This window comes from Somniosus microcephalus, chromosome 23, assembly GCF_052327205.1.
Source record: "Somniosus microcephalus isolate GS21.2 chromosome 23, FLI_Smic_1.0, whole genome shotgun sequence".
Lineage (NCBI taxonomy): Eukaryota > Metazoa > Chordata > Chondrichthyes > Squaliformes > Somniosidae > Somniosus > Somniosus microcephalus.
Window position 1 is genome coordinate 35710581 of NC_141009.1, and position 27790 is coordinate 35738370.

The 27790-nt window shown below is 44.3% G+C and overlaps 1 protein-coding gene across 1 annotated transcript; it reads right to left on the reverse strand.

Moving 5' to 3' along the window:
- Window positions 1-27760, reverse strand: slc31a2 (solute carrier family 31 member 2). The gene is made up of 4 exons (XM_085965776.1): window positions 27606-27760; window positions 14179-14245; window positions 5419-5599; window positions 1-1524 (listed from the first exon to the last, which is right to left on the reverse strand). The coding sequence occupies exons 1-4, from the start codon at window positions 27609-27611 to the stop codon at window positions 1356-1358; spliced, it is 423 nt and encodes a 140-aa protein (XP_085821902.1). The 5' UTR covers window positions 27612-27760; the 3' UTR covers window positions 1-1355.
- Between the last annotated feature and the right edge of the window lie 30 nt (window positions 27761-27790).

The window sequence follows — 27790 nt, forward strand, 5'->3', positions numbered from 1 at the left end:
CAAACCTCTTTTGTGAGCAGAAATTAGATGGTTGTTGCATCGGAGAATGCAGCAGCCATTCTGTCATCTCTGCCGGTGAGATGCGGGAGTCTCCGATTCCCCAATTGTTGAAGCCTGCAGGAAAAAACAAAGGTAAGTGAACATTTTCTATCACCTTTTCACTTACCTCTCCACACTTGCACCCATCACTCACCTCCACAGTGCACTTTTGCACCCCTCCGACCCCCGCAGACCCACTGCTCGCCTCAGTGACCCTGGTGGGGTTTCCCGATGTCGGGAAGCCCACGCCTCTGATGGTAAAATGGGGATAATCCTCTTAACAGTGCACTGACGTTCATTACATGTACAAAAGTTTTGCACCAGATGAAGAAATCTATTGGTGAGATAGGCCTCAGACTTTGACTTTTAACACTTTCACTAGCTGCCCACTCTAGCTAGCAAGTTTTGGTTCTCATGGAGTTCTACCTGAATTTTGTTTGAGTATACTTTGTCGCATTTTATACTCAATGCATAATTAAAGTGCATGTGCAGTATCTCTAAGACCCCGCCTCTTTAAACTGTAGCATTTGACTGTTCAAGAGGCAGTTTATGTCCGTATGTGCAACAGGTTAAGATGAGGATTGGATAGGGGGGTGGGGGGTAGGGGGTATATTTTTCTTGGGTCCGTGTATAGGGGAGCAATTATTCAGCAGCTTCAAGCAAGCTGCAGTAGGCCTTAATAATGTAACACCTGTAAACAGATCTACGGAACAGGACTGAGATTCCAATATTTCTTTCTACCTTTTACATATTTCAAAGGTAACATAACCTCCAGACAATAACCCTTGTGTTCTATCTGTTTTCGAGCAACTTTGCTCAAATCGAAATTGATTCACTAATTCCATCAGGCATTATGCTCTTATATTACAAGTGTCACTTCAGGTCATATTGTCCAGATATTAACAGTTTCCCATCATATTTTATCAAATTTATAATTAACAGCGCATTAAACTGGTAAGTTATTAAAATCAATATGTTTTTGATTCTTGGTTTAATAAACAATGCACTGGTGCTCTGTGCAAAACATTCAATCACTCAGCACCTATTATTTACAGACACAAACTTTGCATTAAGTAGAAACCCATGTTAACACTCGCACACAAAGTTGTAAGTATGCAAAGCAATAGTCACTGGAGAGCTGGTATATGGCTTGTTTCAACATGCTTCTCTGCAAACTTATGCACTGTGTACAAGGCATCATTTTTCTCTGAGACTAGAAAAGATGATGATCCAGTACAGCTGTTTCTCACAGACCATCTCTGCAATGTAGTTGTTCCTGTTCTGGATGAAGAGCTCCTGGAGGGCGCCATTGCCAATTAACATCTGTTAATCACTGGGTATGCCAGAAAATATCCAATTCCAGCCCCGACAATTATGCTCAGGAAAACCCATACATTGTAGGTCATGGCGCAAAGCATCAATAAGTAGCTGATAACAACCTGGATGATGTGCAAAAGTGACTGGAAGGTATGGAGCCATATCCACCTGCAATTATTTAATAACAATTAATGCAGAGTTGAGGTCGTTTATTTTTTTTTAAATGGCACTTATTCTGGGTAACTCTTTCCACCATTAAGGTTGTAATCAGTTTGAATCCTGCTTGGCAACTATTTTCCAGCCTACATGTTGCCTTGGATTTTCTTGCTTCCCAACCACACATGCGTGTGGAGGAGGCAGAGGTTCTGTCCAATTTTTGTCTGTGGGTAGGGTGCAGAACTTATCAATATATCCATCACTTTTAAACGTTAACAAACAGAAACTGAAATACATTTTTCATTCAGGTGATTATACACAACAGCCGATGAAAATTTTTAAATGGGCAATTGATTTTACTGGAGGTTTTCAGGAGGGTAAAATGATACAGCCATTTGCTGGGGAGAATTACCCACAACAGTAAGATGTGAAAAGAAGCAAACGTGTCTTCACTGATTAGAAATCATTATCGCTGTCCCGCCCAGTCAGCATGATCTGATTGCAGCGGATGCAAGTCTCGGACTGGTCAGACGCGCTTCACTTATTAAAATTAAGATTTTAAACAATATATTAGCAGCAGATACAATCAGTGACATCATGGTATAATTGTACCAATCAGACCTCTCTTGCAAAACACTTAATCAGAAATGGATCGAGATGGTAGGGGGAAAGTCTTTCTTAGTATAAAAAAATTCTAAAAATCCTTATAATACTGCTTTTTCTCTTTCTATGACTTATCGGGGTGATTTTTGATGGCTTCTTCAGGCACTAAAGAGCCTCCGAGGTGGCCAAGAATGAGGTCTTGAGCTGAAATGCTGGTTTAGCCTGCATCTAGCACAAGACGCCATCTTGGTAAAGGGGTTGAAGCTTGCGCTAGGAATGGCTGACCGGAGGATCATTAAGGGGCTGATTGCCACTGAAATTGCCTGCTAGTGCTCATTAACGAGGCTGCACGGCATTTAGGTGGATAGCGCTTGAACTAACGCTCTCTCTCCTAACGGCGACCAGCTGACTGGGAGTAAACAAGTCGTTGCTGAGGATTTCGAGTGCTACTTAAAGGTAAATCACCTTTTACTGTTCACTTGCTGCTGGAGGTTTGAAGAGGACTTTTGAAACACATCGGGAAACTTTGTCAAGGCTTCACCAACACTATCAACATGTATTCTGGAAGTTCTCTGAGGACTTCACCAAATACAGTAAGTGCTACTCCACCTTATTGGAGACCTTATAGGAGTCACCAGGAGAAAGGGAGTGCTTGGCCATGGGCATCTTGCTAGGGGACCCCCTTGGTCTGCAGGAGGAATGGGAGGAGGACACGAGGCCAGGCAGAGCAGCACCAGCTGCTGCAGGAGAGAGGGGCAGGAGGGCGAGGTGGACTCCTTCCCCACTGCGGGTACAGGACATCCCTCCTCCTCTGGACCTCCTCCACCTGTGCGCCCTCTCACTCGGTCCCTGAGCCATCCTGAAACCTGCCGTTGTGTGTCAGCCAGAGCACTCCACACCTTCAGTGGGAGTGGGTGCACAGAGCTCACATATACTGCTCCACGAAAATTGCATCTAACCTGCAGGTTTCAGCACCTCCAGGCAGGTTCAAAATATGGTAATCAGCAATTAGACCCAAAATTGCGTGCTAAGCTTTATTTAAAGAGACAGCAAAATGTTGAAACTTGTTATTCAGTTATGCCACTGGTATTTTGGCTGTTTTAAAATGCTTGATGTAATTTTTAGCCAGATGCAGCATTTTAAGGGAGATTTACCTCAAGTGTTGATTTTATAATTTCATAATTCAGCCCTGTCTCCATTTAATGACTGAGAATGTTTATCTGTTCTCAATCCCACATGCTGAGTTTATAGCGGTGGATTCCTGCACTCTGGGTTTTGCTTCCAATGAACCAAAAGGTAAACTGTTCCCTTTATCCCGAATAAAGTTGAACTGTAATTGATTTTATTATTGTGTTACCTTTAAAAATATGCCTGCCTAACAAAGTGGCTCAGATAAAATAGTGGCAGAGTTTTGTGAAACTTTCTTTGCAATCTCTCTTTTTAAGATGCAGCTTCAAAATGACAGTACAGTAGCTCCAGAGCAGGATCCCATGGCACACTTCCACCACGTGAGTCCAGTCACCGCCTCTGCCATTTTTTAATTGAAACACCCAGCTAAAAGGCCACGGCCTGCAGTGCAGGACACTGACAATGTTGAAGAGAGAAGGTGAGTTTAATCACGACGTGAAGCTGAGATGACAATGGAGGGTAGTGATCGATGGGTGAGAGGGTATTTCCCTTGTTTTTTTGTAGGTCATCTGGATTGTCAGGACATTAATCACCTTCGTAAGAATCCATACTCTCCTGGCCGGCCTCCCAGCTTGCACCCTCCATAAACTTGAGCTCATGGAAATCTCTGCTGCCCGGATCCCAATTTGCATAACTAATGGGAATAAAATTCAACTTTGGCAGGTGGTGTGAAATGAGGGGTCGAGGATCGGTCGCCTCCGATACACTCTCTGCCCAATTTTCCTTTTCATCAATTGGGTGTCAAAAGAGAAGTCAGTTGGATTATGAAGTTATTGAATATGCTACCAAAGATGGCCACAAAGCAGACAGGATAAGAGGCAAATGGATGTGTTTCTGGAGAGGGTAGAGGCGAGTGGTGAAAAAACAGGTAGGCTCCTAACTATTCTATGGGGTTAATTTCCTCTGCACATTATGTCATGAAAGGAATGATTTTGCAATGAAGAGTCGGTCACTGCAATTAAACTGAGAGCAGAAATCCAAGGCCCTGAATTTGCGGTCAGAGGCTTCCCGCGGGGAAGTGCCTCATTTCCGCAAATAAAATGCCCGTGTGCCTGGTGGTCCGGGAGGTACGGAGACTCGCGGTCCTGGGCCTCTCCGGGTACCCACGGGTAGAAGCCCACGTATCTTGGGCGCAGCCGGTTCATTGGGGGGTCTAGACCGAGGGGTCACAGTCTCAGGATACGGAGTAGGACATTTAGGACTGAGATGAGGAGAAATTTCTTCACTCAGACGGTGGGGAACCTGTGGAGTTCTCTACCACAGAAGGCTGTGGAGGCCAAGTCACTGAATATATTTAAGAAGGAGATAGATAGATTTCTAGACACAAAAGGCATCAAGGGGTATGGGGAAGAGAGGGGTAATATGGTATTGATAGAGGATCAGCCATGATCATATTGAATGGCGCAGCAGGCTCGAAGGGCCTATTCCTGCTCCTATTTTTCTATGCAAGCGCCCCTGGGATCACGTGGGCCGGCACAACCAATGAAAGAAGGGAATCCCCATTCATAGTTATGTACGGAAACCCCCCATAAGCATGAATGGGAATACTCAACAAAAAAAAACTCCACATCAAATAAAAAAAATTTAAATTACAGATTTAAAATGAATTAAAATGCCATTTAATTAAATATTAAAAACATTTAATTTTTTGAAATATAAATTTAAATGTTTTAAAGGGGCTAAAAATAAACGTACCTTATGGTACAGGTTTTGTAATGTATAAATGATTGAAAATTATTTTAATGTTTTTTTTTAAACTGTTACGCTGGTAAAAGCAGGCCTTGCATATTTAAAATTACCAGGCATAAGAATTTCACGGCCATTCGCTGGGCAGGCGTCTTCACCCGAGGAGGCCCTTTTCCCGGGGATTTGGACGATCTGTCAAGGAGATTCTCGACAGATCGCAAGTTCCGGGTTTTTGCGCATGAAAACCCGGAACTTGTGCGGCCCTTACAGGCGCGTATGCACCTCGTACACACCCGTAGGGGCTGCAAATTACGGGCCCATGTAAAAGGATGACTGGGTAGAAATGATCACCGGGCAACAGCTTCCCCCTCAAATTCCCACAGAAAGAATATTCAAAGATCGGAAATATGTCAAAGAAAAAACAATCACCTTTTTCCTGAGGCGTTTTGCAGATTTGAAATTATAGGTTGTATCTCTGATGTTTCATTTCGGGTGTTGGGTGTTTCTGTCATCAGAGCCAACATTTTCTTGTCAAGTTTCACCGTTTCCACTTTTAAGATTTCATAAAAGACTGTCATAAACACAACAACCACCACCGTCAGGACCATTCCTTCAAGCATAAAAGGAAAACACTTAGATGACACAGTGGCAGTTTTGGTACCAAGTCCAAAAACAATACACAAGGGAATTCCTAATATATTGAGCCGGAGCTAAAAAATACAGATTTGCTGTAGAAATTCGCGTATCTCTGGTAAACAGGATCGAGTGCAAACCAATATGGTGGGTATATTGTGTTTAATCGGAGTTTAGGACGGAATATAACACACTAGTAATACAGCAAAAACATATGACCGTGACAAGCAGCTGGTACTGGACCCGATCGGACGGACGGCTGGCATGCGTGAACAGTTCTCTGGTTTCCAGCATATATCTCTCTCTCTCGGGCCTTCGATGGTAAGCATGGGGTCACTCTTAAGAGTGTTCGACCAGCCCAACTTCTCTTTTCAACTTCTCCTCGGCTCTCCCCTCCACCGTCTGTGTGGGCAAGCACTTGGGGTGTCACTTTTATTCTCTTTTTAGGGATGGGCCTGAGGCCAAATTATTGACAAGACCATTTAACCTATAGAGGTTCCTTTAAAATCTCATCACCCAATAACACATCAAGTTCTTATCTTGATTCTTGGATGAAAGCCCTCCCCAAAAGGGGGTCTCATTACTTCATCCAATTTGTCTTATTGTTTAATCTTTCTGAAAGTTCTTCCTTTGAAATTTGTGTCTTATCTCTCTTGTCTCCATCCTCCTTGACCCAGCAAATACAAGGCCCAACCCTGTCCCTCTTAATCATGGCCCCAGTCAGAGCTGTCGCACTTTAGCCAGTCGCTATCTCACCTTCATCTAGCAAATGGCCCATTCTAAGATGGATACCATAGCCTCCTCAAATGCCTTTCATTCTCTATCTTTTCCTAATTAACTTTTAATTATCTTTGCAAGTAGTTCTGCTAAACAAACTCCAAATTCTATCTGTAGAGATTATAATATGGTTATTAGTAATAATGGAAGAAACATAGGTTGGGCCTTGACTGGCCAAATTAAAGATGCATTAACAAAGTCAAAACCCTAACTTACAAGCAACAGATAACTAGCCTGGCAGGGCTATGGCCCCCTGTGTGGAATGTTTATGCCTCACCTAATCTAACTGATGAAAAAGACTGTCTCTAATTCTAATGCAAGTTTTCCAGGAAAACGAGACTTAATCAATCCCCTTACTTGTCTCGAGCCAAAACATACAATCATTTAAACACAGTATTAGTCATGTAGCCATATACATTTTTAGGCACCCCTAGTTTCGAACAGTGCTCTATTGTGTCATGTCTTATGCTTACTGTATACAACTAGATCTTTAAGGGAACCATTTCACTTAAAAACAATCAGATACAGGATTTTCTGTCAAACTTTCAAGATACTACAGCCATTAAAACAGGCAGATTATTTAATAAAACTACTGAAAGACCGGTGATATGATTGAGAGAAAAAGTGGATGCCATGTTCAGTCGATATAGCCTAGAAATTACTATGCGTGATTTCAGCATTCGAAGGCTTGACAGGTTCATAAAGTCATAGTGTTATTTTCTCTGCTATTCTAACAGAGGTATTAACCCATTTATTTTTAAAGTGTTAACATGTCACTTGTATTAAAATAGTAGACAGTCATTTCACCTTTAGTGTTCATAACTTATATCATGCACAGTAATTTACACAATTACTGTTCTTTGCTCATTAATCAGTCTAACTGATGCAGAGATCTGACTCGAAGCTCCTTTTGAATTCTGAATTGTCCAAATATTATGATCAGAACACCATTCTCCCTGATCATTTAAGTTCATGCTATTTTTATGTGCTCTTCTTAGATCTTTGCCCACTAATAAATGTACAAAATTATTGTGGAAATTTAGTGCTACACTGAATAAGTGTGCATTGAATTGATTGTGTTGCTGATGGGAAGTCATGTCAAAATGGTGTGGTGTTGATGAGGACAAGGGGGTGCTCGTTATGTGATGATTTGGGAGGTTATGGAAGAGTAGTTTAGGGGACTGAGGCAGTGAGATGTATTGGGCTATGAGCAGTTCTGGGAGAGTACCATGTGCTTGACAAAGGAAAGAACTGAGGATTTAGGGAGACGGGTATTTGATGTAGATTACTGAGAAGTAACGGGGTACAGAATTGTGGTGAGTAGTTGAGAGGAATGGAATAATGTGGGCAATGAGTATTCAGGGGATTTAGGTGGTCAGTAATTAAGATGATCCACAAGGGGCAGGAAAAATTTGGAATCTTTTTATTTTGCGACAGATTATTAAATACATTTTCTGGATTCCATTCACTAACAAACACATCATTAATTCACTGGTTCACTCAATTTAATTTTGTGAACAGTGCATAACTTGCTGAGTGTAAAGGATAGTTATTAGATCTGTAATTAAATGTTAGTGTTTTAGACTTCATTTTATTTAATTTCCAACACATTATGGAACTAATTTGATGGATTCTACCCACTCAGCGACGCATGATAAAATAAATTCACTTGATAGTATTGAGTTAGCTGCACATCATTAAATGAATTTATTCCATTCCATTAAGTCAATTACAGATTATGAAATGGCATTTTTCACCTGTCTTTTCCAGTAAGTGGTGAAGTTGCTGTGGCACAGGCATGATGGGCTATATGGCCTCTGTCTGTGCTGTATGGTTCTCATATATTTCTGGCTTTCTGCAAGGAACAAGCCCTGAAACATACTGTAATTTTACTTTTCTCAGTAACCTGCTCATTAGTAGATCTATGTAGACCACAAAGGGTTATATATTACCCAAACTAAAAGCGATTGTACAGAAATGGATATGGTCAAGAACTCCAACGAACCTGCACAGAAAACTGTTAGTGCTGAGCTGAAAACTTTCCAAACGCAGTATCTAGCATTTCCATGGGTAAAATTTGATTGCACCCAATAAAATTCAATTGCACAAATAATTTACTTGTCTTTATGCAATTTATGTTGCGTAGACAAAAGGAGAGAGAGGTGCTATATTGCCTCTTATGATGCAGAGAAAGAAAATAATTTGGTGCACTGAGGTGAAATTATGAAAGCACCTTCTGCACTAGATAGGTAACAGGGTTTTCTAACATGAATTCCAGTTTCTTCAACTGGATAACTGAACAAACATTGTGTGCCTTCTATGTGCATTCACTGCCAGGTCGAGCAGGAAGCCAGGAGTTGAGCACACCAAATCCATGCTCGTCATTGGTGGTTAGATTCTCCCTGTGTTTCTCCTCATGATTTCAATGTTGAGGTATTACCAGATTTAGTACCGACAGTTCTTCACAGCGCCGGCAACAATCCCCCCACCAGGCGCATTTCAATGGAAAGGAAAATCAGAGCGGTTTCAGTAACCCTGAACGTCAGTTTTAAACTCCCAAAAATAAGTTGCAAATTAACCCAAATGAATCTTGCTGTGAAAACCGTATTCTGTTCATTAATGTAATTCACATAAAATAAATGAGCTTGTTGCTTTACAATCATGCTTCGTCTCACTAGAGTGCTTTTCAGTTCACCTACTGTAAAGACAAAAGAGTGCATGCGACAATACATGCAAGATAATAGTACTGAGTACACACAAGGGGTCTGTGTTACGATCTCTAGATCACTATCGGTTAACGAAATACTGGGCAGTAAGGATGCATTCCTGATCGTAGGGAACACGAGGTCCCTTTACAGGATTGACCAGTAACACGGAGCCCAAGAGAATATCTACTGCAGAGTTGTGAAATTTGTAACGCACGCATATATCAGTGTGCTCTCTGTTTGACATAAAGCTATTCAGATTGGACTACAAATTGAATTCAATTAAAATTTGAAATGGAGGAAACTTATTTTTGATTTGGTATTTTAAGAGCATTTAACAATTTGTCTATACTAATCGGGTTGGAAATTAAAATAAAATGAAGTCTAAAACATGAACATTTAATTACAGATCTAATAACAATCCTTTACCCTCTCAGCAGTGCAAGTTGGTGGCGAGCTTTGTTGGAGAGAAGATGTCCAACTCATTGACACCTGCCTGGGATCTGCCATGTGCTTGATGTTTTGCCTGAGCTAGGAGAGACCTTGCTGGAGATCGTGAATATCTTTTGGGATAGAGGTGTCTCCTAGACGGAGATACTGGAAGCGGCTGTTGACCGATCCATGATGATCATCAGAGGCAGGCTCAGCAGGAAAAGTGACCAAATGTGCAGGTGTGAAGTGTTGTCTGATTAGGCAAGATTTGAAAGTGAAGTTTGTGGGTGATTTCAATTCTATTTTGCTGATTTATTAAATTGCTTGCAGCTGTATCATGTTTTCAGTGTTATTATCAGCTGTATATAATGGGCTTTGAGTATAATTAAGGTGTCCACATAAAACACTCTGAAGGTAATTTTAACCTTATCTGCCCAGTGGGAAACTGGATCAAATCAGCAGCCTGCCTGATTTTACTTTCGACTTACTGCAATGGAAGTTAAATCAGGTGAGGTGTAAAATAGGCCGATCCAATCCGTCAGTTTCCCGCAAGGCAGTTTAGGTTAAAGTTGCCCTCTTGGGAAAAAATGTTTGAGTGGTTCGGTTGGTCAGACTAATTAGAAGGTGTCCCTCCTTGCCTACTGGGTTTTGATTGGTCAGAGTTGACCAATGGGATATTTATGCCAATCAGCATGGTTTAGAGATGGTGGTTGAGCTAATCGTGATCTAATTTGCCAAACAGATATCTGATGCCTTTGAGGTACGATACCTTATGCAAGACTTTTAATGATATAAATAATCGTTACAGTGGTTGACCATGATTACCTGTTAAAGATATCTGGTGTTATTTCCATTGTTCAGTGGCTTATACTGTAGCAGTCTCGGACCACCAAATTAGCAGCCGACTGCCCTTTGCTTCAAAAATTGGTAGACTTTTCTGTTTGATCCTTTTGTGTGCTGTGGCTTAAGCTTTGTCACTTTCAATACTTTTGGGGGGATTTACAGCAATACACAGTCATTGTACACCATACACTGCACATTGTACACCATACAATGGTAGTTGTGTTTCAGGTTTCAAATTAGACTCTCAAATTGTGCTTTTTTGGATATAAAGCTAATACTGGTGCTTGCAGCTGCTCAGTTTTAAATTGCTGCTATCACATTGTCCAGTGTTTTCTGGGAACATACAGCATTATGATAGCAAGTTAATAAATGCATGAATGTACAAAAATATTGGTAAATTGAATCTTTGGTCACTATTTAGTTCATGTTGGAGAATTTATTTTGCTTACTCATTCATAATGTGAATAAAACCATTTCAGAACCAGGTTTATCCATTTTGAAAAATGATACCAGATCAATGGCACTGGCACAGAGATCCTTAGGTATACAGGACCTTCGCTGCAGGAAATAATCTTTTTTTTAAAATCTGCTTCCAAATACAGATCAATTGGCCCAATTATTACTAACATTGCCCACTAGTTTTCAGTCCTGCATACAAAATTATCATCTTGCTAAATCTTACTAGGAATCACTTCTGTTATTTAATGGCCATTGTTTTTTGTTGAATTATGATGGTAAAATGCATGGTATTTGTCCAAGTGCTACAAACTGAACTCAATGATCAAACCTGCATTGTCAAATACTCCTTTTACACTGCTTTTTTCCCCCAGCAGATGACCTCAATCACCAAAATTTTAAAATTCCTTATCTGCCATTATGTTTTGGCATAACTATCGGAGTGTGACGATTAAGCTGATTCTGCCTGTTTACTATGTTCTGCTGTGCAATTGGATGGTTGCTGCCCTGAAGCAAGTTTATAATACACCTGTACTGACCGCAGCTGTAAGCTGGAGGTTGGAGTTCATTAAACCATGGGTCCCACTCTGTCCTCCAATTAGCAGCGTAAATGGTATATGCTGCTCAGAAATATAATTGACCTGCCCCTGGCGAGATAAACCAATTGAAAGGCACCATTAACTCAGTGAAGATTTTGGTTGTGAATAACATTTAAGCCAATGTACTTATCAGCTTCTTTTAACAACCAGCAATTAACTAGCACAAGTAAGGAGTTTATAAACTTATTTTAATGACTAGTCAAAGTAACACTTTGCTTTGAGTACGAAAATCCATTAAGATTTCTACTGAACCTTGAAGCCATAATACAGATTTAGCATTGGATGCAATGCCTCCTTGTTTTAGTGGGAGTTGGGCAACTCTACTGTTGTCTGTGTGTTTCTCTTCAGTAATGTATAGCATGTGAAGAACAATGATTGTCATACTGCACATTATTGTAATAAACATGTCACATCATCTCATTTGGTTCTGTGGCCTGAGTATTTAAATAACATGAGTTGTCACTTGTATATTCTACACAAACCGTCATCATTTAGATCTACATTTTTGGGGCATGCTATCATATGTGCTGTGCCACAGAAGGTGCTTTAACATGGATAGTGTGCTGACAGTAGCAGACATGTCACAGTGTCAGCTGTGGCTCAGTTGGTAGCACACTCGCCTCTGAGTCAGAAGGTTGTGGGTTCAAGCCCCACTCCAGCACATTAAAAAGCTAGGCTGACACTCCAGTGCAGTGCTGAGGGAGTGCTGCACTGTTGGAGGTGCCGTCTTTCAGATGAGACTTTAACCCGAGGCCCCGTCTGTGCTCTCAGGTGGATGCAAAAGATCCCATGGCACAATTTGAAGAAGAGCAGGGGAGTTATCCCTGGTGTCCTGGCCAATAGTTATCCCTCAATCAACATAACAAAAACAGATTATCTGGTCATTATAACATTGCTGTTTGTGGGAGTTTGCTGTGCGCAAAATGGCTGCCATGTTTTCCCACATTACAACAGTGACTACACACCAAAAAAGTACTTAATTGGCTGCAAAGTGCTTTGAGACATCCGATGGTTGTGAAAGGTGCTATAGAAATGCAAGTCTTTCTTTTATGTCATTCTCCTGGCACTGCTGGCGCAGTATGTTATATCAAAGAGGTGAAGCCTGTGCTCCTGATGCTGCCCAGGGTCTAACTTTTCCAGGTTAACGGGAAAAAAACCATCTCTTTTCCTCCAACAAGAATCAGCAACACGCTTCTCCACTTAAAAAAGTCCCAGGACTAATATAAAAGTGCCTAAATTGGTTTAAGGCCCAGGGAATTAGTATCAGGGCAGACGTAGATGCTGAATGGAGGCCCTGTCCTTTCCCACAAGGCATAAGATAATAGGTTTGTAGAACAATATGTGCAGATGCCTAAGTGTAGTTCACCTCACTGGCCTCTTGGACAAGGAGCTAAAGGAGTGGGTGGTGCTAGGTGTTTACTGTGGCTCAGTGGTAGCACTCTCACCTCTGAGTCAGAATGTTGTTGGCTCAAGTCCCACTCCAGAGACTAAAACACAAAGGGGCCATATTTTGTGGCCCCCATGGGTGCATACGAGATGCGCACGCGCCCGTAGGGGCCGCGCAAGTTCCGGGTTTAGGCATGCGCTAAAACCCGGAACTTGCAATCTGTCAAGAATCGTCTTGACAGATCCTCCGCATCCCCAGGAGATGGGGCCTCTGCGGGTGGAGAGTTACGCTATTTGCACATCTGCCTGCTGAATGCCTGTTTTTACCAGCATAAGAGTTTTTAAAAAATAGAAAAATAAAATGTTATCACATTTATACAATAAAAACCCAGTCTAATAAGGTAAGTTTATTTTTAGCCCTGTTAAAACATATACATTTTTCTTCCAAAAATTAAATTTGTTTAAAAAATTTAATTAAATGGCATTTTAAATATGTAATTTAAAATATATATTTTTCATGTGTTCGTGTATTTTTTAAGTGATCCCCATTCATACTTATAGGAGTTCCGTATGTATGGAACTCACACAAGTATGAATGGGGATTCCCTTCTTTTACTGGTTGGGTCGGCCTACGTGATCCCAGGGGCGCTTGCGAACTGCATGCACCTCAGGATACGTGAGCCTCTGCCCGCGCGTACCCGGAGAGGCCCAGGATCGCAAGCCTCCGTATCTCCCGGGCCACCAGGTAATTGCGTAGATATTTTACAGGTCGGAGGCATCTGCCTGCGGGAAGCCTCCGATCACAAATGTTGGGCCAAGATCGAAGCGAACACTCCAGTGCAGCACTGTCGGAGGTGCTGTCTTTTGGATGAGATGTTCAACCTGTCTGTCCTCAAGTGGATGTAAAAGATCTCGTGGCACTATTTCGAAGAAGAGCAGAGGAGTTCTCCCTGGTGTCCTGGACACTATTTATCCCTCAACTAACACCACAAAAACAGATTATCTGGTCATTATCACATTGCTGTAAGACCTTGTTGTGCACAAAGTGGCTGCCACATTTCCTACATTACAACAGTGACTACATTTCAAAAAATACTTAATTGGCTGTAAAGCGCTTTGACGTCCTGAAGTCGTGAAAGGCGCTATATAAATGCAAGTCTGTCTTTTTCTTTAATGGAGCAGAAACAAATACATTTAATTACATGCAATTACAAGCAGTATAAATCCATAAAATGTATAGCACATTCACAAGAGTTAAAAATTAATGGTTTAGAAAAATACTTCTTTGTATTTCCAGCACAAAAGGTAAACACAAACGCTTTTTCAGAATAGTCTGTTGCAATGAGTAAATTCAGTACCTGCTACAGAGTGGACATTCCAGAAGTCAAATAGTAGTATCACCTGATCAGACACAAAAAAATGCATCTGCAACACAAGAAAAGGTAAACTGTGTCAAATAGTTGGTTGTGAAATGATAGCAATTTTTGTCTTCAACATCTTTTTATGGGAGCGGGTATATTTTCTGTGATGAAATATTCCATTCATCACTGCCTGTGACTGTGGTCGGTTTCAGGTTTCTCCTCACCATTGTATTGTATATCACTGCCTGTGACTGTGGTTGGTTTCAGGTTTCTCCTCACCATTGTATTGTATATTGGAATGTATGGAATGCATTGTGTGTAGGGCTCCGCCCATACCTGGCCCCTATGTAAGCAAGCAGTCTGGCCTCCTATCCAGTACTGCAGACCTCCAGATGGAAGATACCTCTCTCCACTGCGTGTTATCTTCTAAGTTAATAAAAGCCTTGTTTTGTTTCGCTAACATCGAGTCTCGGAATTATTGAGGCACGTCAATTTTATTAACTTATTTTTCAACACAATGGATCAACTCCTGAAACCCGAACGTTTGGATTTGGATCAGCATGCTCCGGACGCATCAGCACGCTTCGGACACTGGTTTATGTGTATGGAATTCTTCCTGGACAATTCCGCAGCCGTCAAAGACGCTACGGACGCTGCGAGGATGAAACTCGGAATTCTGCGGAATTGGGTAAGCCACCGGGTTTACCCCCTCATCCAAGACGCCGACACGTACCTGGCCGCCTGTGACATCTTAAAGGCGCATTACCAGCAGCCTACAAATGAGGTGTATGCTAGGCACCTGCTCGCCACTCGCGCACAGCGACCTGGGGAATCGGTGGAGGAGTTCCTAGGCACCCTGAAAATGCTTGGCAAAGACTGCAAGTGCCGAGATGTAAAAGCCGCAGTGTACACCGACGAGCTTGTTCGTGATGCCTTTATCACAGGCCTCAGCTCCACTTACATCCGGCAAAGACTGCTGGAAAAAACGGGATTGGACCTGAAACAGGCTGCGGACACCGCGCGATCCCTGGATGTGGCCCAGAGAAACTCGGACGCCTACTCTTCAGCCCGCGCCGTCCATGCCGCCACGTGTGCACCAAGGGCGCCGCCATCTTGGAAGGCATCTTCCCCGCCCGGCAGCCCGACACCGTCGGGGCCCCGCTCTCCCCCCAGAAGCCCTACGACAGCCGCGACGCGTCGGGGACCCAACTGCTACTTCTGCGGGCAGCCGAAGCATACCAGAAACCTGTGCCCGGCGAAAGGCACCACCTGCTTTAAGTGCGGTAAGAAGGGGCACTTCGGGAAGGTGTGCAGAGGGAACCCCGCCGGAAAACCAACCGCCGGAAAACCCGCCACCGCCGCGTGCGCGCCGTGGGAGCGGCCATCTTGGACGCCATCTTGTCCGACCTCGTGGGGTCCGCCATCTTATGAGCAGACAGCGTGGACGCCATCTTGTCTCGATCAGGGCCCTACAGTGGCATCGGTCACAGTGGACCAGACCAGGCTGCACCCGCTATCCAAATCAATGGTGGACATCGAGGTAAACGGGTGCAGGGTTAAGTGTTTAATTGACAGTGGAAGCACGGAGAGTTTTATCCACCCTGAACTGGCACAACAACTCTCCCTAAAGGTGGTCCCTACTCAGGGTACCATCTCTATGGCTGATAAAACCCAAACATCGACCATTCTGGGTTACTGCACGGTACAATTGTCCGTTAATGGAACTGTTTATGATAATTTTAAAGTATTAATCATGAAGAATCTATGTGCGAGCGTAATCTTGGGCCTGGATTTCCAGTGCAACCACCAAAGCATCACGCTCAAGTACGGTGGGTCCCAGCCGCCCCTCAGTGTGCGGTCTGGCTACCCTGAAGGTAAAGCCGCCTTCGCTATTCGCGAACCTTACCCCTAACTGCCGGCCAATAGCGACCAAAAGCAGGAGGTACAGCTGGGAGGACAGGCAGTTTATCGCGACCGAGGTAGACAGGCTCCTGAAAGAGCGCATTATTGAACGCAGCAACAGCCCGTGGCGCGCCCAAGTGGTAGTGGTAAGGGGTAGCGAGAAGAAACGGATGGTGATCGACTATAGCCAAACGATCAACAGGTACACCCAACTAGACGCCTACCCGCTACCCCGCATATCAGAAATGGTGAACCAAATCGCCCAATACCGGGTGTTCTCCACCATCGACCTTAAGTCAGCGTACCACCAGCTCCCTATCAGACCAGAGGACCGCCCGTACACCGCCTTCGAGGCGAACGGATGCCTCTACCAATTCCTCAGAGTCCCCTTTGGGGTGACGAACGGGGTCTCGGTCTTCCAGAGGGAGATGGACCGCATGGTCGATGACCACCACTTGCAGGCAACCTTCCCCTACCTCGACAACGTCACCATCTGCGGTCACAACCAGCAGGATCACGACTCGAACCTCGAGAGGTTCCTGGAAACCGCACAAAAACTCAACCTCGCCTACAACGAGGACAAGTGCGTTTTCAACACCACGCGCCTCTGCATACTAGGCAGCGTGGTGGAGAATGGGGAAATCGGACCAGACCCCGACCGATTGCGCCCCCTACGGGAGCTGCCCCTGCCCAACACTCCCAAAGCCCTGAAAAGGTGCCTGGGGTTATTTTCTTATTATTCCCAATGGGTCCCCAACTACTCCGACAAAGCCCGCCCCCTCTTGAAAGCATCCTCTTTTCCGCTCTCTGCTGAGGCCCACACCGCCTTCAAAAGCATTAAGCAGGATATTAAGCGGGCCACGCTACAGGCAGTGGACGAGAACACTCCATTTCAAGTGGAAAGTGATGCGTCTGACTTCGCCTTGGCGGCCACCCTCAACCAGGCGGGGCGGCCCGTAGCTTTCTTCTCGAGGACCCTCCAAGGGCCCGAGATCAGACACTCCTCCGTGGAAAAGGAGGCCCAAGCCATCGTGGAGGCAGTGCGCCACTGGCGCCACTACCTAGCCGGCAAACGCTTCACCCTACTTACCGACCAGCGGTCGGTAGCGTTTATGTTCAATAATAAACAGAGGGGGAAGATTAAAAATGATAAGATTCTTAGGTGGCGGATCGAGCTCTCCACCTTCGAGTATGACATCATTTACCGGCCAGGGGCCCTTAACGAATCCCCTGACGCCCTCTCACGAGGGATGTATGCCAGCGCCACCGGGGATCGGCTACAGACCCTCCACAACGACCTCTGCCACCCAGGGGTCACGCGGCTGTTCCACTTCATAAAGTCCCGTAACTTACCCTACTCGATTGAGGAAGTTCGGTCTCTGACCAGGAACTGCCGCACTTGCGCTGAGTGCAAGCCTCGGTTCTACCGCCCAGATAGAGCCCACTTAATCAAAGCTACACGGCCCTTCGAGCGGCTCAGCTTAGATTTCAAGGGCCCCCTCCCGTCCGTCGACCGCAATGTTTACTTCCTGAACATTGTGGACGAATACTCCTGGTTCCCATTCGCCTTCCCCTGCCCAGACATGACCAGCGCCACGGTCATTAAATGCCTCAACAGCCTGTTCTGCCTGTTCGGTATGCCGAGCTACATCCATACGGATAGGGGGGCGTCCTTCATGAGTGAAGAGCTACGCCAGTACATGCTGTCCAGGGGGATCGCCACGAGCCGTACCACCAGCTACAACCCCCGGGGTAACGGCCAAGTGGAGCGAGAGAACAGGACAGTATGGAAAGCAGTCACTCTAGCTCTAAGGACCAAGGGCCTCCCTATCTCCCGCTGGCAGGAAGTCCTCTCGGATGTGCTCCATTCGATACGGTCGCTATTATGTACTGCCACTAATGCCACGCCTCATGAACGAATGTTTGTCTTTCCCCGGAAATCCACCTCGGGCGTATCCATGCCGTCATGGCTCTCCACCCCAGGTCCGGTATTCGTGCGAAGGCATGTGAGGGGCCACAAGACGGACCCTCTCGTGGAGCCAGTGTACCTACTCCACGCCAACCCCCAATACGCATATGTCCGGCACGCCGACGGAAGGGAGGACACCGTGTCCATAAAAGACGTCGCCTCAGCCGGTAACGACAACAACCACGGCGATAGCAGCGACAACGATCGCAGCAACCCTTACCCACCCACTACTCTTTCATCACCCCCGGAAGAACATCGACCAACGGCACCCCCACCAACTACCCCTTCAACAACCCTGGCGGCACCCCCGGCAGAGACCCAGGAGGCCCCCGGGGACACCCAGCCGACACCCGCGACACCACATCAGCCACGTCGGTCGCAGAGGACTACCAAACCCCCGGACAGACTAAATCTATAGAAGGGGTGAATGTGATGAAATATTCCATTCATCACTGCCTGTGACTGTGGTCGGTTTCAGGTTTCTCCTCACCATTGTATTGTATATCACTGCCTGTGACTGTGGTTGGTTTCAGGTTTCTCCTCACCATTGTATTGTATATTGGAATGTATGGAATGCATTGTGTGTAGGGCTCCGCCCATACCTGGCCCCTATGTAAGCAAGCAGTCTGGCCTCATATCCAGTACTGCAGACCTCCAGATGGAAGATACCTCTCTCCACTGCGTGTTATCTTCTAAGTTAATAAAAGCCTTGTTTTGTTTCGCTAACATCGAGTCTCGGAATTATTGAGGCACGTCATTTTCCCAGGCATCACATTGGAGGGGACACATGTTGCTACTCAACAAAATGTGAAATACCTAGTGCAATGTTTCTACACCAAGGGATTAACTGCATTTGTTCTGAATGGTGTCTCTGGAGCGCTCTGGCCACCATGGACACTGAGGGACTCCAACTACTACGATATAGAGGTGAAGAAACATGGCTGCCACTTGTTTACCTGATGCACTCCTGCAGCTGACCAATCCTCTTGAAGTGGTCTTCATAGTACTCAACTTGACTTGTGCTCACCACCTCAGCATACGATAGGGCTGATGAAACAATTGTGTGCCGATTGTTTTTTAAGTGAATATGTGCCAACTCCAGGCTAGTTGGGACATGCATGGACTTAACATTTTTCTCCCACAGGACTTTAATATGGTGAAAAGAGGAACCTAATTCACGGCAAAAAACAGCCAAAAACCATTTAGGTGGAAGGCAAGTCAGCTGTGGTAAGATGGCAGCTGCATTTCTTCACTGCTTTGGCCGTGTTTATTTTCTTTCTTTGTTTATGTGCTCGGCACTTTCAGAAACCGAGTGGTGCCTTTGAATGTTCAGACCCACATTCTTGCCCTTGCTCTGCGCATAAACAAGATATGAGTGAGACAGCTAGTTCAATATCAAAATTACAAGCAGTTTTGTGCTTCATGCTCACAGAGTAATAGTTAGATTGAATTAGTCCCCCCAAAAAGTGTTCTAACCTCTTCCAGTTCTGATGAAAGATCAACCTGAAAGGTTAACTGTTTCTCTCTCCACAGATGCTGCCTGACCTGCCGAGTGTTTCAGCATTTATTTCAAATTTCCAGCATCCACGTCAAGAAGGTAACTCACCGTCACCTTCGAGGGCAACTAGGGATGGGCAATAAATGCTGGCCTTGCCAGTGATGCCCACATCCCATGAATGAATAAAAAAGTATTTTGCTTTTGTGTAAATTAATTGGTATTTGTGTACTCTCCAAAGATAAGAGCTTTACCATTGACTTTAATTAATCAATAAAACAAGGAATATCACAGCCTTAAAATAGGTTTAACATGAACATTATGTTTAGATTTTAAAGATTGCCATAACTCCTTTCTGTGGAGTTGTCTTTTGTGGAATGCAGCCATTCAAAAATTAATAATGTAGATTATAGTAAATAGGAGCAATGCATTCTCCTGTAGCTTCCCCTAGTGTCTGATTTAATCATGTGGTATACAAGTAGAAGCTGGAGGTTTGTCACGAGAGCAACGCTCTTTCCCCCGCCCCCCCACCCCCCCCCCCCCCCCAAACTCGCCGGGACAAAAAATCATAAATGGGAGGCATTAACCAAACATGGCAATTTAAAAGTAGCTATAATTCAGTATATTAACAGAGATAATTCTGGAGCGTGATCTCAATATCTGCAAATAATAGCCTGATGAAAGAACATATTTTAGTTTTACAGGACTACAGGAAATGGAAGGGAGGATCTCAAGAAAATTATAATCAGCAGGGAAGTGATACTGAGCAAATTGTTGGAGCAGCGGGCTGACAAGTCCCCGGGTCATAGAAACATAGAAGATAGGAGCAGGAGTAGGCCATTCGGCCCCTCGAGCCTGCTCCGCCATTCAATGCGATCATGGCTGATCATCCAAATTCAGTACCCTGTCCCTGCTTTCTCCCCATACCCCTTGATCCCTTTAGCCTTAAGAAATATATCCAACTCCTTCTTGAATATATTTAATGTATTGGCCTCTACTGCCTTCTGTGGTAGAGAATTCCACAGGTTCACCACTCTCTGGGTGAAGAAATTCCTCCTCATTTCTGTCCTAAATGGCCTACCCCTTATTCTTAGACTGTGACCCCTGGTTCTGGACTCCCCGACCATCGGAAACATCCTTCCTGCATCTAGTCTGTCCAGGCCTGTCAGAATTTTATAAGTTTCAATGAGATCCCCTCTCGTGCTTCTAAACTCCAGCGAGTACAAGCCCAATCGACCCAATCTCTCCTCATACGTCATTCCTGCCATCCCAGGTATCAGCCTGGTGAATCTTCGCTGAACTCCTTCCATGGCAAGAACATCCTTCCTCAGATAAGGTGACCAAAACTGCACATAATACTCAAGATGTGGTCTCACCAAGGCCCTGTACAACTGCAGCAAGACATCCTTGTTCCTGTACTCAAACCCTCTCGCTACGAAGGCCAACATGCCATTTGCCTTCTTAACCGCCTGCTGCACCTGCATGCTTACCTTCAGCGACTGGTGCACAAGGACACCCAGGTCTCGTTGCACTTCCCCTTCTCCCAATCTATTGCCATTCAGATAATAATCTGCCTTCCTGTTTTTGCCACCAAAGTGGATAACCTCGCATTTATCCACGTTATATTGCATCTGCCATGCTTTTGCCCAATCACCCAACCTGTCAAAATCATCCTGGAGTTTCTCGGCATCCTCCTCACAGCACACACGCCCACCCAGCTTTGTGTCATCTGCAAATTTGGAGATATTACATCTAGTTCCCTTGTCTAGATCATTAATATATATTGTGAATAGCTGGGGCCCAAGGACCGATCCCTGCAGTACCCCACTAGTCACTGCTTGCCACTCGGAAAAAGAACTGTTTATTCCAACTCTTTGCTTTCTGTTTGCCAACCAGTTTTCTATCCAAGTCAATACCTTGCCCCCAATCCCATGTGCCTTAATTTTACACGCTAATCTCTTATGTGGGACCTTATCAAAAGCCTTCTGAAAATCCAAATACACCACATCCACTGGTTCTCCCTTATCTATTTTACCAGTTACATCCTCAAAAAATTCCAGTAGATTAGTCAAGCACGATTTACCTTTTGTAAATTCATGTTGACTTTGTCCGATCCTGTCACTGTTTTCTAAGTGCTCTGCTGAACTGATGAACTTCATCCTAGGGTCTTAAAAGTGGCTAGTGAGATAGTTGATGCGTTGGTTTTAATTTTCCAAAATTCCCTTGATTCAGGGAAGGTTCCATTAGATTGGAAAATAGCGAATGTAACTCCTTTATTCAAAAAGGGAGGGAGACAGAAAGCAGGAAACTACTGGCCACTTAGCTTCACATCTGTCCTAGGGAAGATGTTAGAAGCTATTATTAAAGACATTATAGCAGGGCACTTAGAAAAGTTCAAAGTAATCAGGCAGAGTCAACATGGTTTTGCGAAAGGGAAATCATGTTTAACCAATTTATTGGAGTTCTTTGAGGAAGTAACGTGTGCTGTGGATAAAGGGGAACCAGTGGATGTACTGTACTTAGATTTCCAGAAGGCATTTGATAAGGTGTCACATCAAAGGTTATTGCAGAAAATAAAAGCTCATGGTATAGGGGGTAACATATTGGCATGGATAGAAGATTGGCTAGCTAACAGGAAACAGAGAGTAGGCATAAATGGGTCATTTTCTGATTGGCAAGATGTAATGAGTGGTGTGCCACAGGGATCAGTGCTGGGGCCTCAACTTTTTACAATTTATATAAATGACTTGGATGAAGGGACTGAAGCTATGGTTGCTAAATTAGCTGATGACACAAAGATAGGTAGGAAAGTAAATTGTGAAGAGGACATAAGGGATATAGATAGGTTAAGTGAGTGGGCAAAGATCTGACAAATGGCGTATAATGTGGGAAAATGTGAAGTTGTCCATTTTGGCAGGAAGAATAAAAAAAGCATATTATCTAAATGGTGAGAAATTGCAGAGATCTGAGATGCAGAGGGACCTGGATGTGTTAGTGCATGAATCGCAAAAGGTTACTATGCAGGTACAGCAAGTAATTAGGAAAGCTAATAGAATGTTATTGTTTATTGCGAGGGGAATTGAATACAGAAGTAGGGAGGTTATGCTTCAGTTCTACAGGGCATTGGTGAGACCACATCTGGAGTACTGTGTACAGTATTGGTCTCCTTATTTAAGGAAGGATGTAAATGCGCTGGAAGCAGGTCAGAGAAGGTTTACTAGAGTAATACCTGGAATGGGCGGGTTGTCTTATGAGGAAAGGTTGGACAGGCTAGGCTTGTATCCGCTGGAGTTTAGAAGAGTAAGAGGTGACTTGATTGAAACATATAAGATCTTGAGGGGTCTGGACAGGGTGGATGTGGAGAGGATGTTTGCTCTTGTGGGAGAATCTAGAACTAGGGGTCACTGTTTAAAAATAAGGGGTCGCCCATTTAAGACAGAGATGAGGATAAATTTTTTCTCAGAGGGTCGTGAGTCTTTGGAACTCTCTTCCTCAGAGGGCGGTAGAAGCGGAGTCTTTGAATATTTTTAAGGCAGAGGTAGATAGATTCTTGGTAAGCAAGGGGGTGAAAATTTATCGGGGGTAGGTGGGAATGTGGAGAAATCAGATCAGCCATGATCTTATTGAATGGCGGAGCAGGCTCGAAGGGTTGAGTGGCCTACTCCTGCTCCTAATTCGTATGTTTGTATGTATTGCAAGTTTGCTCAATGGGGTAGGCTGCTTTTTCTGGAGAAATAAATGGGACTTAAAAAAAAAAAAAAAAAATTGATATTATAATCATGTTGTTTCTTTTTAACTATAATTATATGTCAATTGGTGACCTAGCATACTGGCAGTTTCAATGGAATTATCATCTCGCGACAGCTCCAGCAGCTCATGTCAGTCCTCTTGTCTCATGAGGCTGGAAATCTGAAGTAACGAGGTTCCAAGGAGATGGAGAAACAACACAAGGCTTAAAGTGTCTCTTTCAGTGCTGCCATGGGGAGGTACTGAGGGAAGCTTCTCGATTCGGGATGGGGATGGGGCTGAGATGTGATGTGGATATGCAAAATCAGTCACACTTGCCTTCATATTTCTTGCAGCAACAATGAAATAAGCCAGGAAGGCACAAGTCAGGAGTGTGATAGAATACTCTCCCCTTGCCTGGATGAGTGCAGCTCCAACAACATTCAAGAAGCTCGACATCATCCAGGACAAAGCAGCCCGATTGATTGGCACCCCATCCACCACCTTAAACATTCACTCCCTCCACCACCAGCGTACCGTGGCTGCAGTGTGTACCATCTATAAGATGCACTGCAGCAACTCGCCAAGGCTTCTTCAATAGCATCTCCCAAACCCGTGACCTCTACCACCTAGAAGGATAGGGCAGCAGACATGTGGGAACACCACCACCTCCAAGTTCTCCTCCAAGTCACACACTATCCTGACGTGGAAGTATATCGCCGATCCTTTGTTGCTGGGTCAAAACCCTGGAACTTCCTCCCTAACGGCACTGTGGAAGTACTTTCACCACACGGACTGCAACGGCTCAAGAAGGCAGCTCACCACAACCTTCTCAAGGGCAATTAGGGATGGGCAATAAATGCTGGACTTGCCAGCGATGAACAAGCAAAAAAAGCAGGTCACCTGCTCTCCATCTCAGCCAGGGATGGTGTACGTTAAAGGGAATGAGAGCAATAAAAGGGCATGGTGTTCTCTAATCTAAAAACTCCACTGAACTCTGTCACGTTAAAGATCAAATTGGATTTGCATCAAACATTAGAGCCTTGAAATTCCTATCAGCATTAGTCCTTATACCGGTAGGAATTGTGTGTACGCAGGCAGTAAATATGCAAATTCCTTAGCCCGCTGACTTCCTGTCTACTCAGTACTGCTGTTGAAATCCTGACTTGGCCCTTTGCCATCAGTGCATGTTATTGCACAGAACATGTGATACCTTCATTAGCAATGCAAATATTTAAACAGGGGAACCTGCAACTTTCCAATTTTTTACTTTTTTTTTTGCAGTACATGAATCACTCCCTGTTGATCAAAGCTACCCACTTCAGCTCTGGCTAATAATAACCTTGCGGACACCACAGACAGAAGCAGACGGCAGATACAACAAGGTCCATGCAGTGACCAGGCTCATTATAGTTGCTTATTATTGACATCTTGAAGCAACATTTCAGATGTCTTAAGCGATCAGGGTTGCCTTACAGTGCATCCTCGAGTGAGATTATTGTTGCCTGCTGCAGGCTTCACAACTCTGAAATACAAAGAGGCCAAAGCATGGAGGACAAATGGCCAACTCCCAATCAAGGCTAGAGCAGGGTGGAAATAATGGCCAAGAGGATTTACCCACCCACAGCCAGGAAAATTGGTGCACTCTGCGTTCAGCCAGGAGACATTCTGTTAAGTGCCTGAGCTGCCTCGATAAAGAATCATATTGTCCACATGATGCCTTCTGCAACACCTGTGCTCTGCATGTCCTCCTCCAGCATCAACAACAGCTTGCATATTTATAGCATAGAAAACCATCCCAGACAGAAATACACACCAAGCAAAAGAGGAGATCTGAGGAGTGGTGATCAAAACATTAGTCCAAGAGATGCATTTTAAGGATGGTCTCAAAGGAGGATAGAGCGGTGTAGAGACAGAGGAGCATGAAGAGGGAATTCCCGAGCATGGAGCCTTGGCAGATGAAGGCAGGGCCACCAATGGTGAGGCAAAGGGAGGGGGATGCACGAGAGCTAAAGTCAGAGGAATGGAGATTTCATTAGGGGGTTGTAGGTTTGGAGGAGGTTACAGAGATGGGGAAGGGGAAGGCCATATAGGGATTTAAATAGGAAAATTTGCATTGGGTATCGTTTGAAATACTTCTACCTTATTCTCCACAATCAGAAAGGAACTTTCTAGTCAAAGCTCAAATAGAACACAACAAATTTACTAACCTAATTTGCATCATGTTTCAATGATTTTAGTGTCTTTTCCTGAACTACTTCCCCTTAGTCCTGGGGCATTGTGTGCAACATTTAACCCCCATCCTGTGACTTCTTTGGTGATTCCCCAGTAGGAGAAATGTGCTAGATGGGTATCAGTTGGAGCCAAGTAGCATTCAGGTGGCAATGTGCTGGTTCATGAAATGGCCCTGTAAATGGCCCAGCCACATCTGCTACTGCTCTTTGGAATTCCCTCCTTGAGCCCCTCTGTCCCTGCACCTCCCTCTGCTCCTTCAAGGCCCTTTGTAAAATCCACCTCTTTGACCAAGATTTGGTCAGCCCTCCTAATCTCTCCTTATTTGGCTCTGTCCATTTTCCTTACACCTCTGTGAAGCCCCATGGGATGTGTTTCTATGACAAAGGTGTTGTATAAGTGAAAGTTGTTGTTGTTGGAGCTGCCCTATTTCTGTCACTTTGCGCAGGGGGGCTGGGTTGGCCAGAAGGGCCATCATCCTCACCTGTACTTTCTCCAGCCATGGCTAAGCTGATGGGCATTCCGCTCATGATGTACATGGGTGTTGACCAGTGGGCAGCATTACCGTTTACAAAGCCCTACCCCAAGTCACTCTTCAATCAATCCCATCAAGTGTTAAAGTTGGACAAGGACGCCCTTTGGCAATTGGAGCCTAAGCCTTCTATCTGAGCAATCTGAACATTCACCCAAGATATTCAAACTGGGGGTTAAGATCTGATCTAGGTCTCCTTGCTTCCTGCAGAACAACAACAACTTGTATTTATATAACTCCTTTAATGTAGTGAAATGTCCCAAGGTGCTTCACAGGAGTATTATAAGACAAAACATTTGACACCGAGCCACAAAAGGAGAAATTAGGGCAGGTGACAAAAAGCTTGGTCAAAGAGGTAGGTTTTAAGGAGCGTCTTAAAGGAGAAAAGAGATGCGGAGAGGTTTAGGGAGGGAATGTCAAAGCTTCGGGCCTGGGCAACACAAGGCACGACCACCAAAGGTTGAGCGGTTATAATCAGGGATTCTCAAGAGGGCAGAATTAGAGGAGCGCAGATACCTCAGAGGGGGTTTGTGGGGCCGGAGGTGATTACGGAGATAGGGAACAAGTTCCAGTGCAGCAGTAAATCTGCACTGCATATCCTACAAGCTTCAAACCCCCTTCCCCTGTACTGAAGGTGAGAATGGAGCTTTTGAGATGACAGCTGCGGCTCTTTAAAATGTGCATCAGCTGTTAACCGTGTGCGAGCGCTCCGCCTTGGCAGCCTATTGGGGTGGGAGCGTGCACCGAGTAGAGAAGAGATGCCAATCGCACGTGAACAGCGCTTATAGCAAACATACGTGACAGCAATTTCCAGCCTCAGACCTCCCGCAGATCGAACTTTGCAAGTGTCGTTCAAGTTTTTATGGTTTTAAGACAAAGTTTAAAAAAGAACTCGTCATGATTGGCAGTGTAAGAATATTTCATCAGGTAGATCGTTACACACATTGGTGTCTTTTTTTAAAAAAAAAGACTACCTTGTAAAACACAAGGTTTATAGTAATGGTAAAACTGGGTCTAAAAAGAAATTGTAGTCACGGTATCTTTGCATACAATATTCCTCATTTATTGATTGTGCAACCTAAATTGTTACAATTGCTAAATGTTTTCAAATAGGAAATGAAGCATTTGTTGCAAAACGCCTTTTTTTAAAGTCCTGGAGGTTTCTTTCACGAGTTGGATCCCTCAAGAACTAACTTCCAATTTGGGTCGAATTTAAGCTTTCTATTTATACTCATCCTGATGCAATGGTTGCTGTGGGAGAACATGTGAATTATAGTTACAGCGACAACTTAACAAGGAGAGAATTCTGTTAAACTCGCCCCATCAAACCGCTATCGCAATATCTGACGCAAACAAAACACACATGTAAATTACATCAGTGTGATTGTTTTGTCAAATTACCGAAAAGCAGTTTCTATAATCGCCATGTCCTACTGTTCCAAATGTTAGAATTAATCCCGCGTCAGTCACAATGGGTAGGAAATTGATGAAACGTTTACCTGCACGTCTACCTACTTCAAGAAACTTATTTATTTCTTCTCATGCCTCTGTAGAGTGATGATACTTACGGACATCGTGTGTGCTTTTGTGTCTTTTCAATTATTCTGCAGGAAAAATCTACTTTCTTGCGGTTTGCAGAATATACACAACGGGCAGTCCTTCGCGCACAGGTAACCCAGTCCAGAGCTGCACCTCCAACTTACTCTTCCCGCTACCTCTGGGCTAGAACAGTCCGTTCTGTCACAAGAAACTC

What these genes read in the sequence shown, in the direction of transcription:
- slc31a2 (XM_085965776.1), bottom strand. An exon ending in GAATGTCCACTCTGTAGCAG is followed by an intron (nt 5,600 to 14,178) that starts GTACTGAATTTA and finishes TTATGCTTGAAG; the next exon opens with GAATGGTCCTGACGGTGGTG. An exon ending in CAAAACGCCTCAGGAAAAAG is followed by an intron (nt 1,525 to 5,418) that starts GTGATTGTTTTT and finishes AAATAATTGCAG; the next exon opens with GTGGATATGGCTCCATACCT.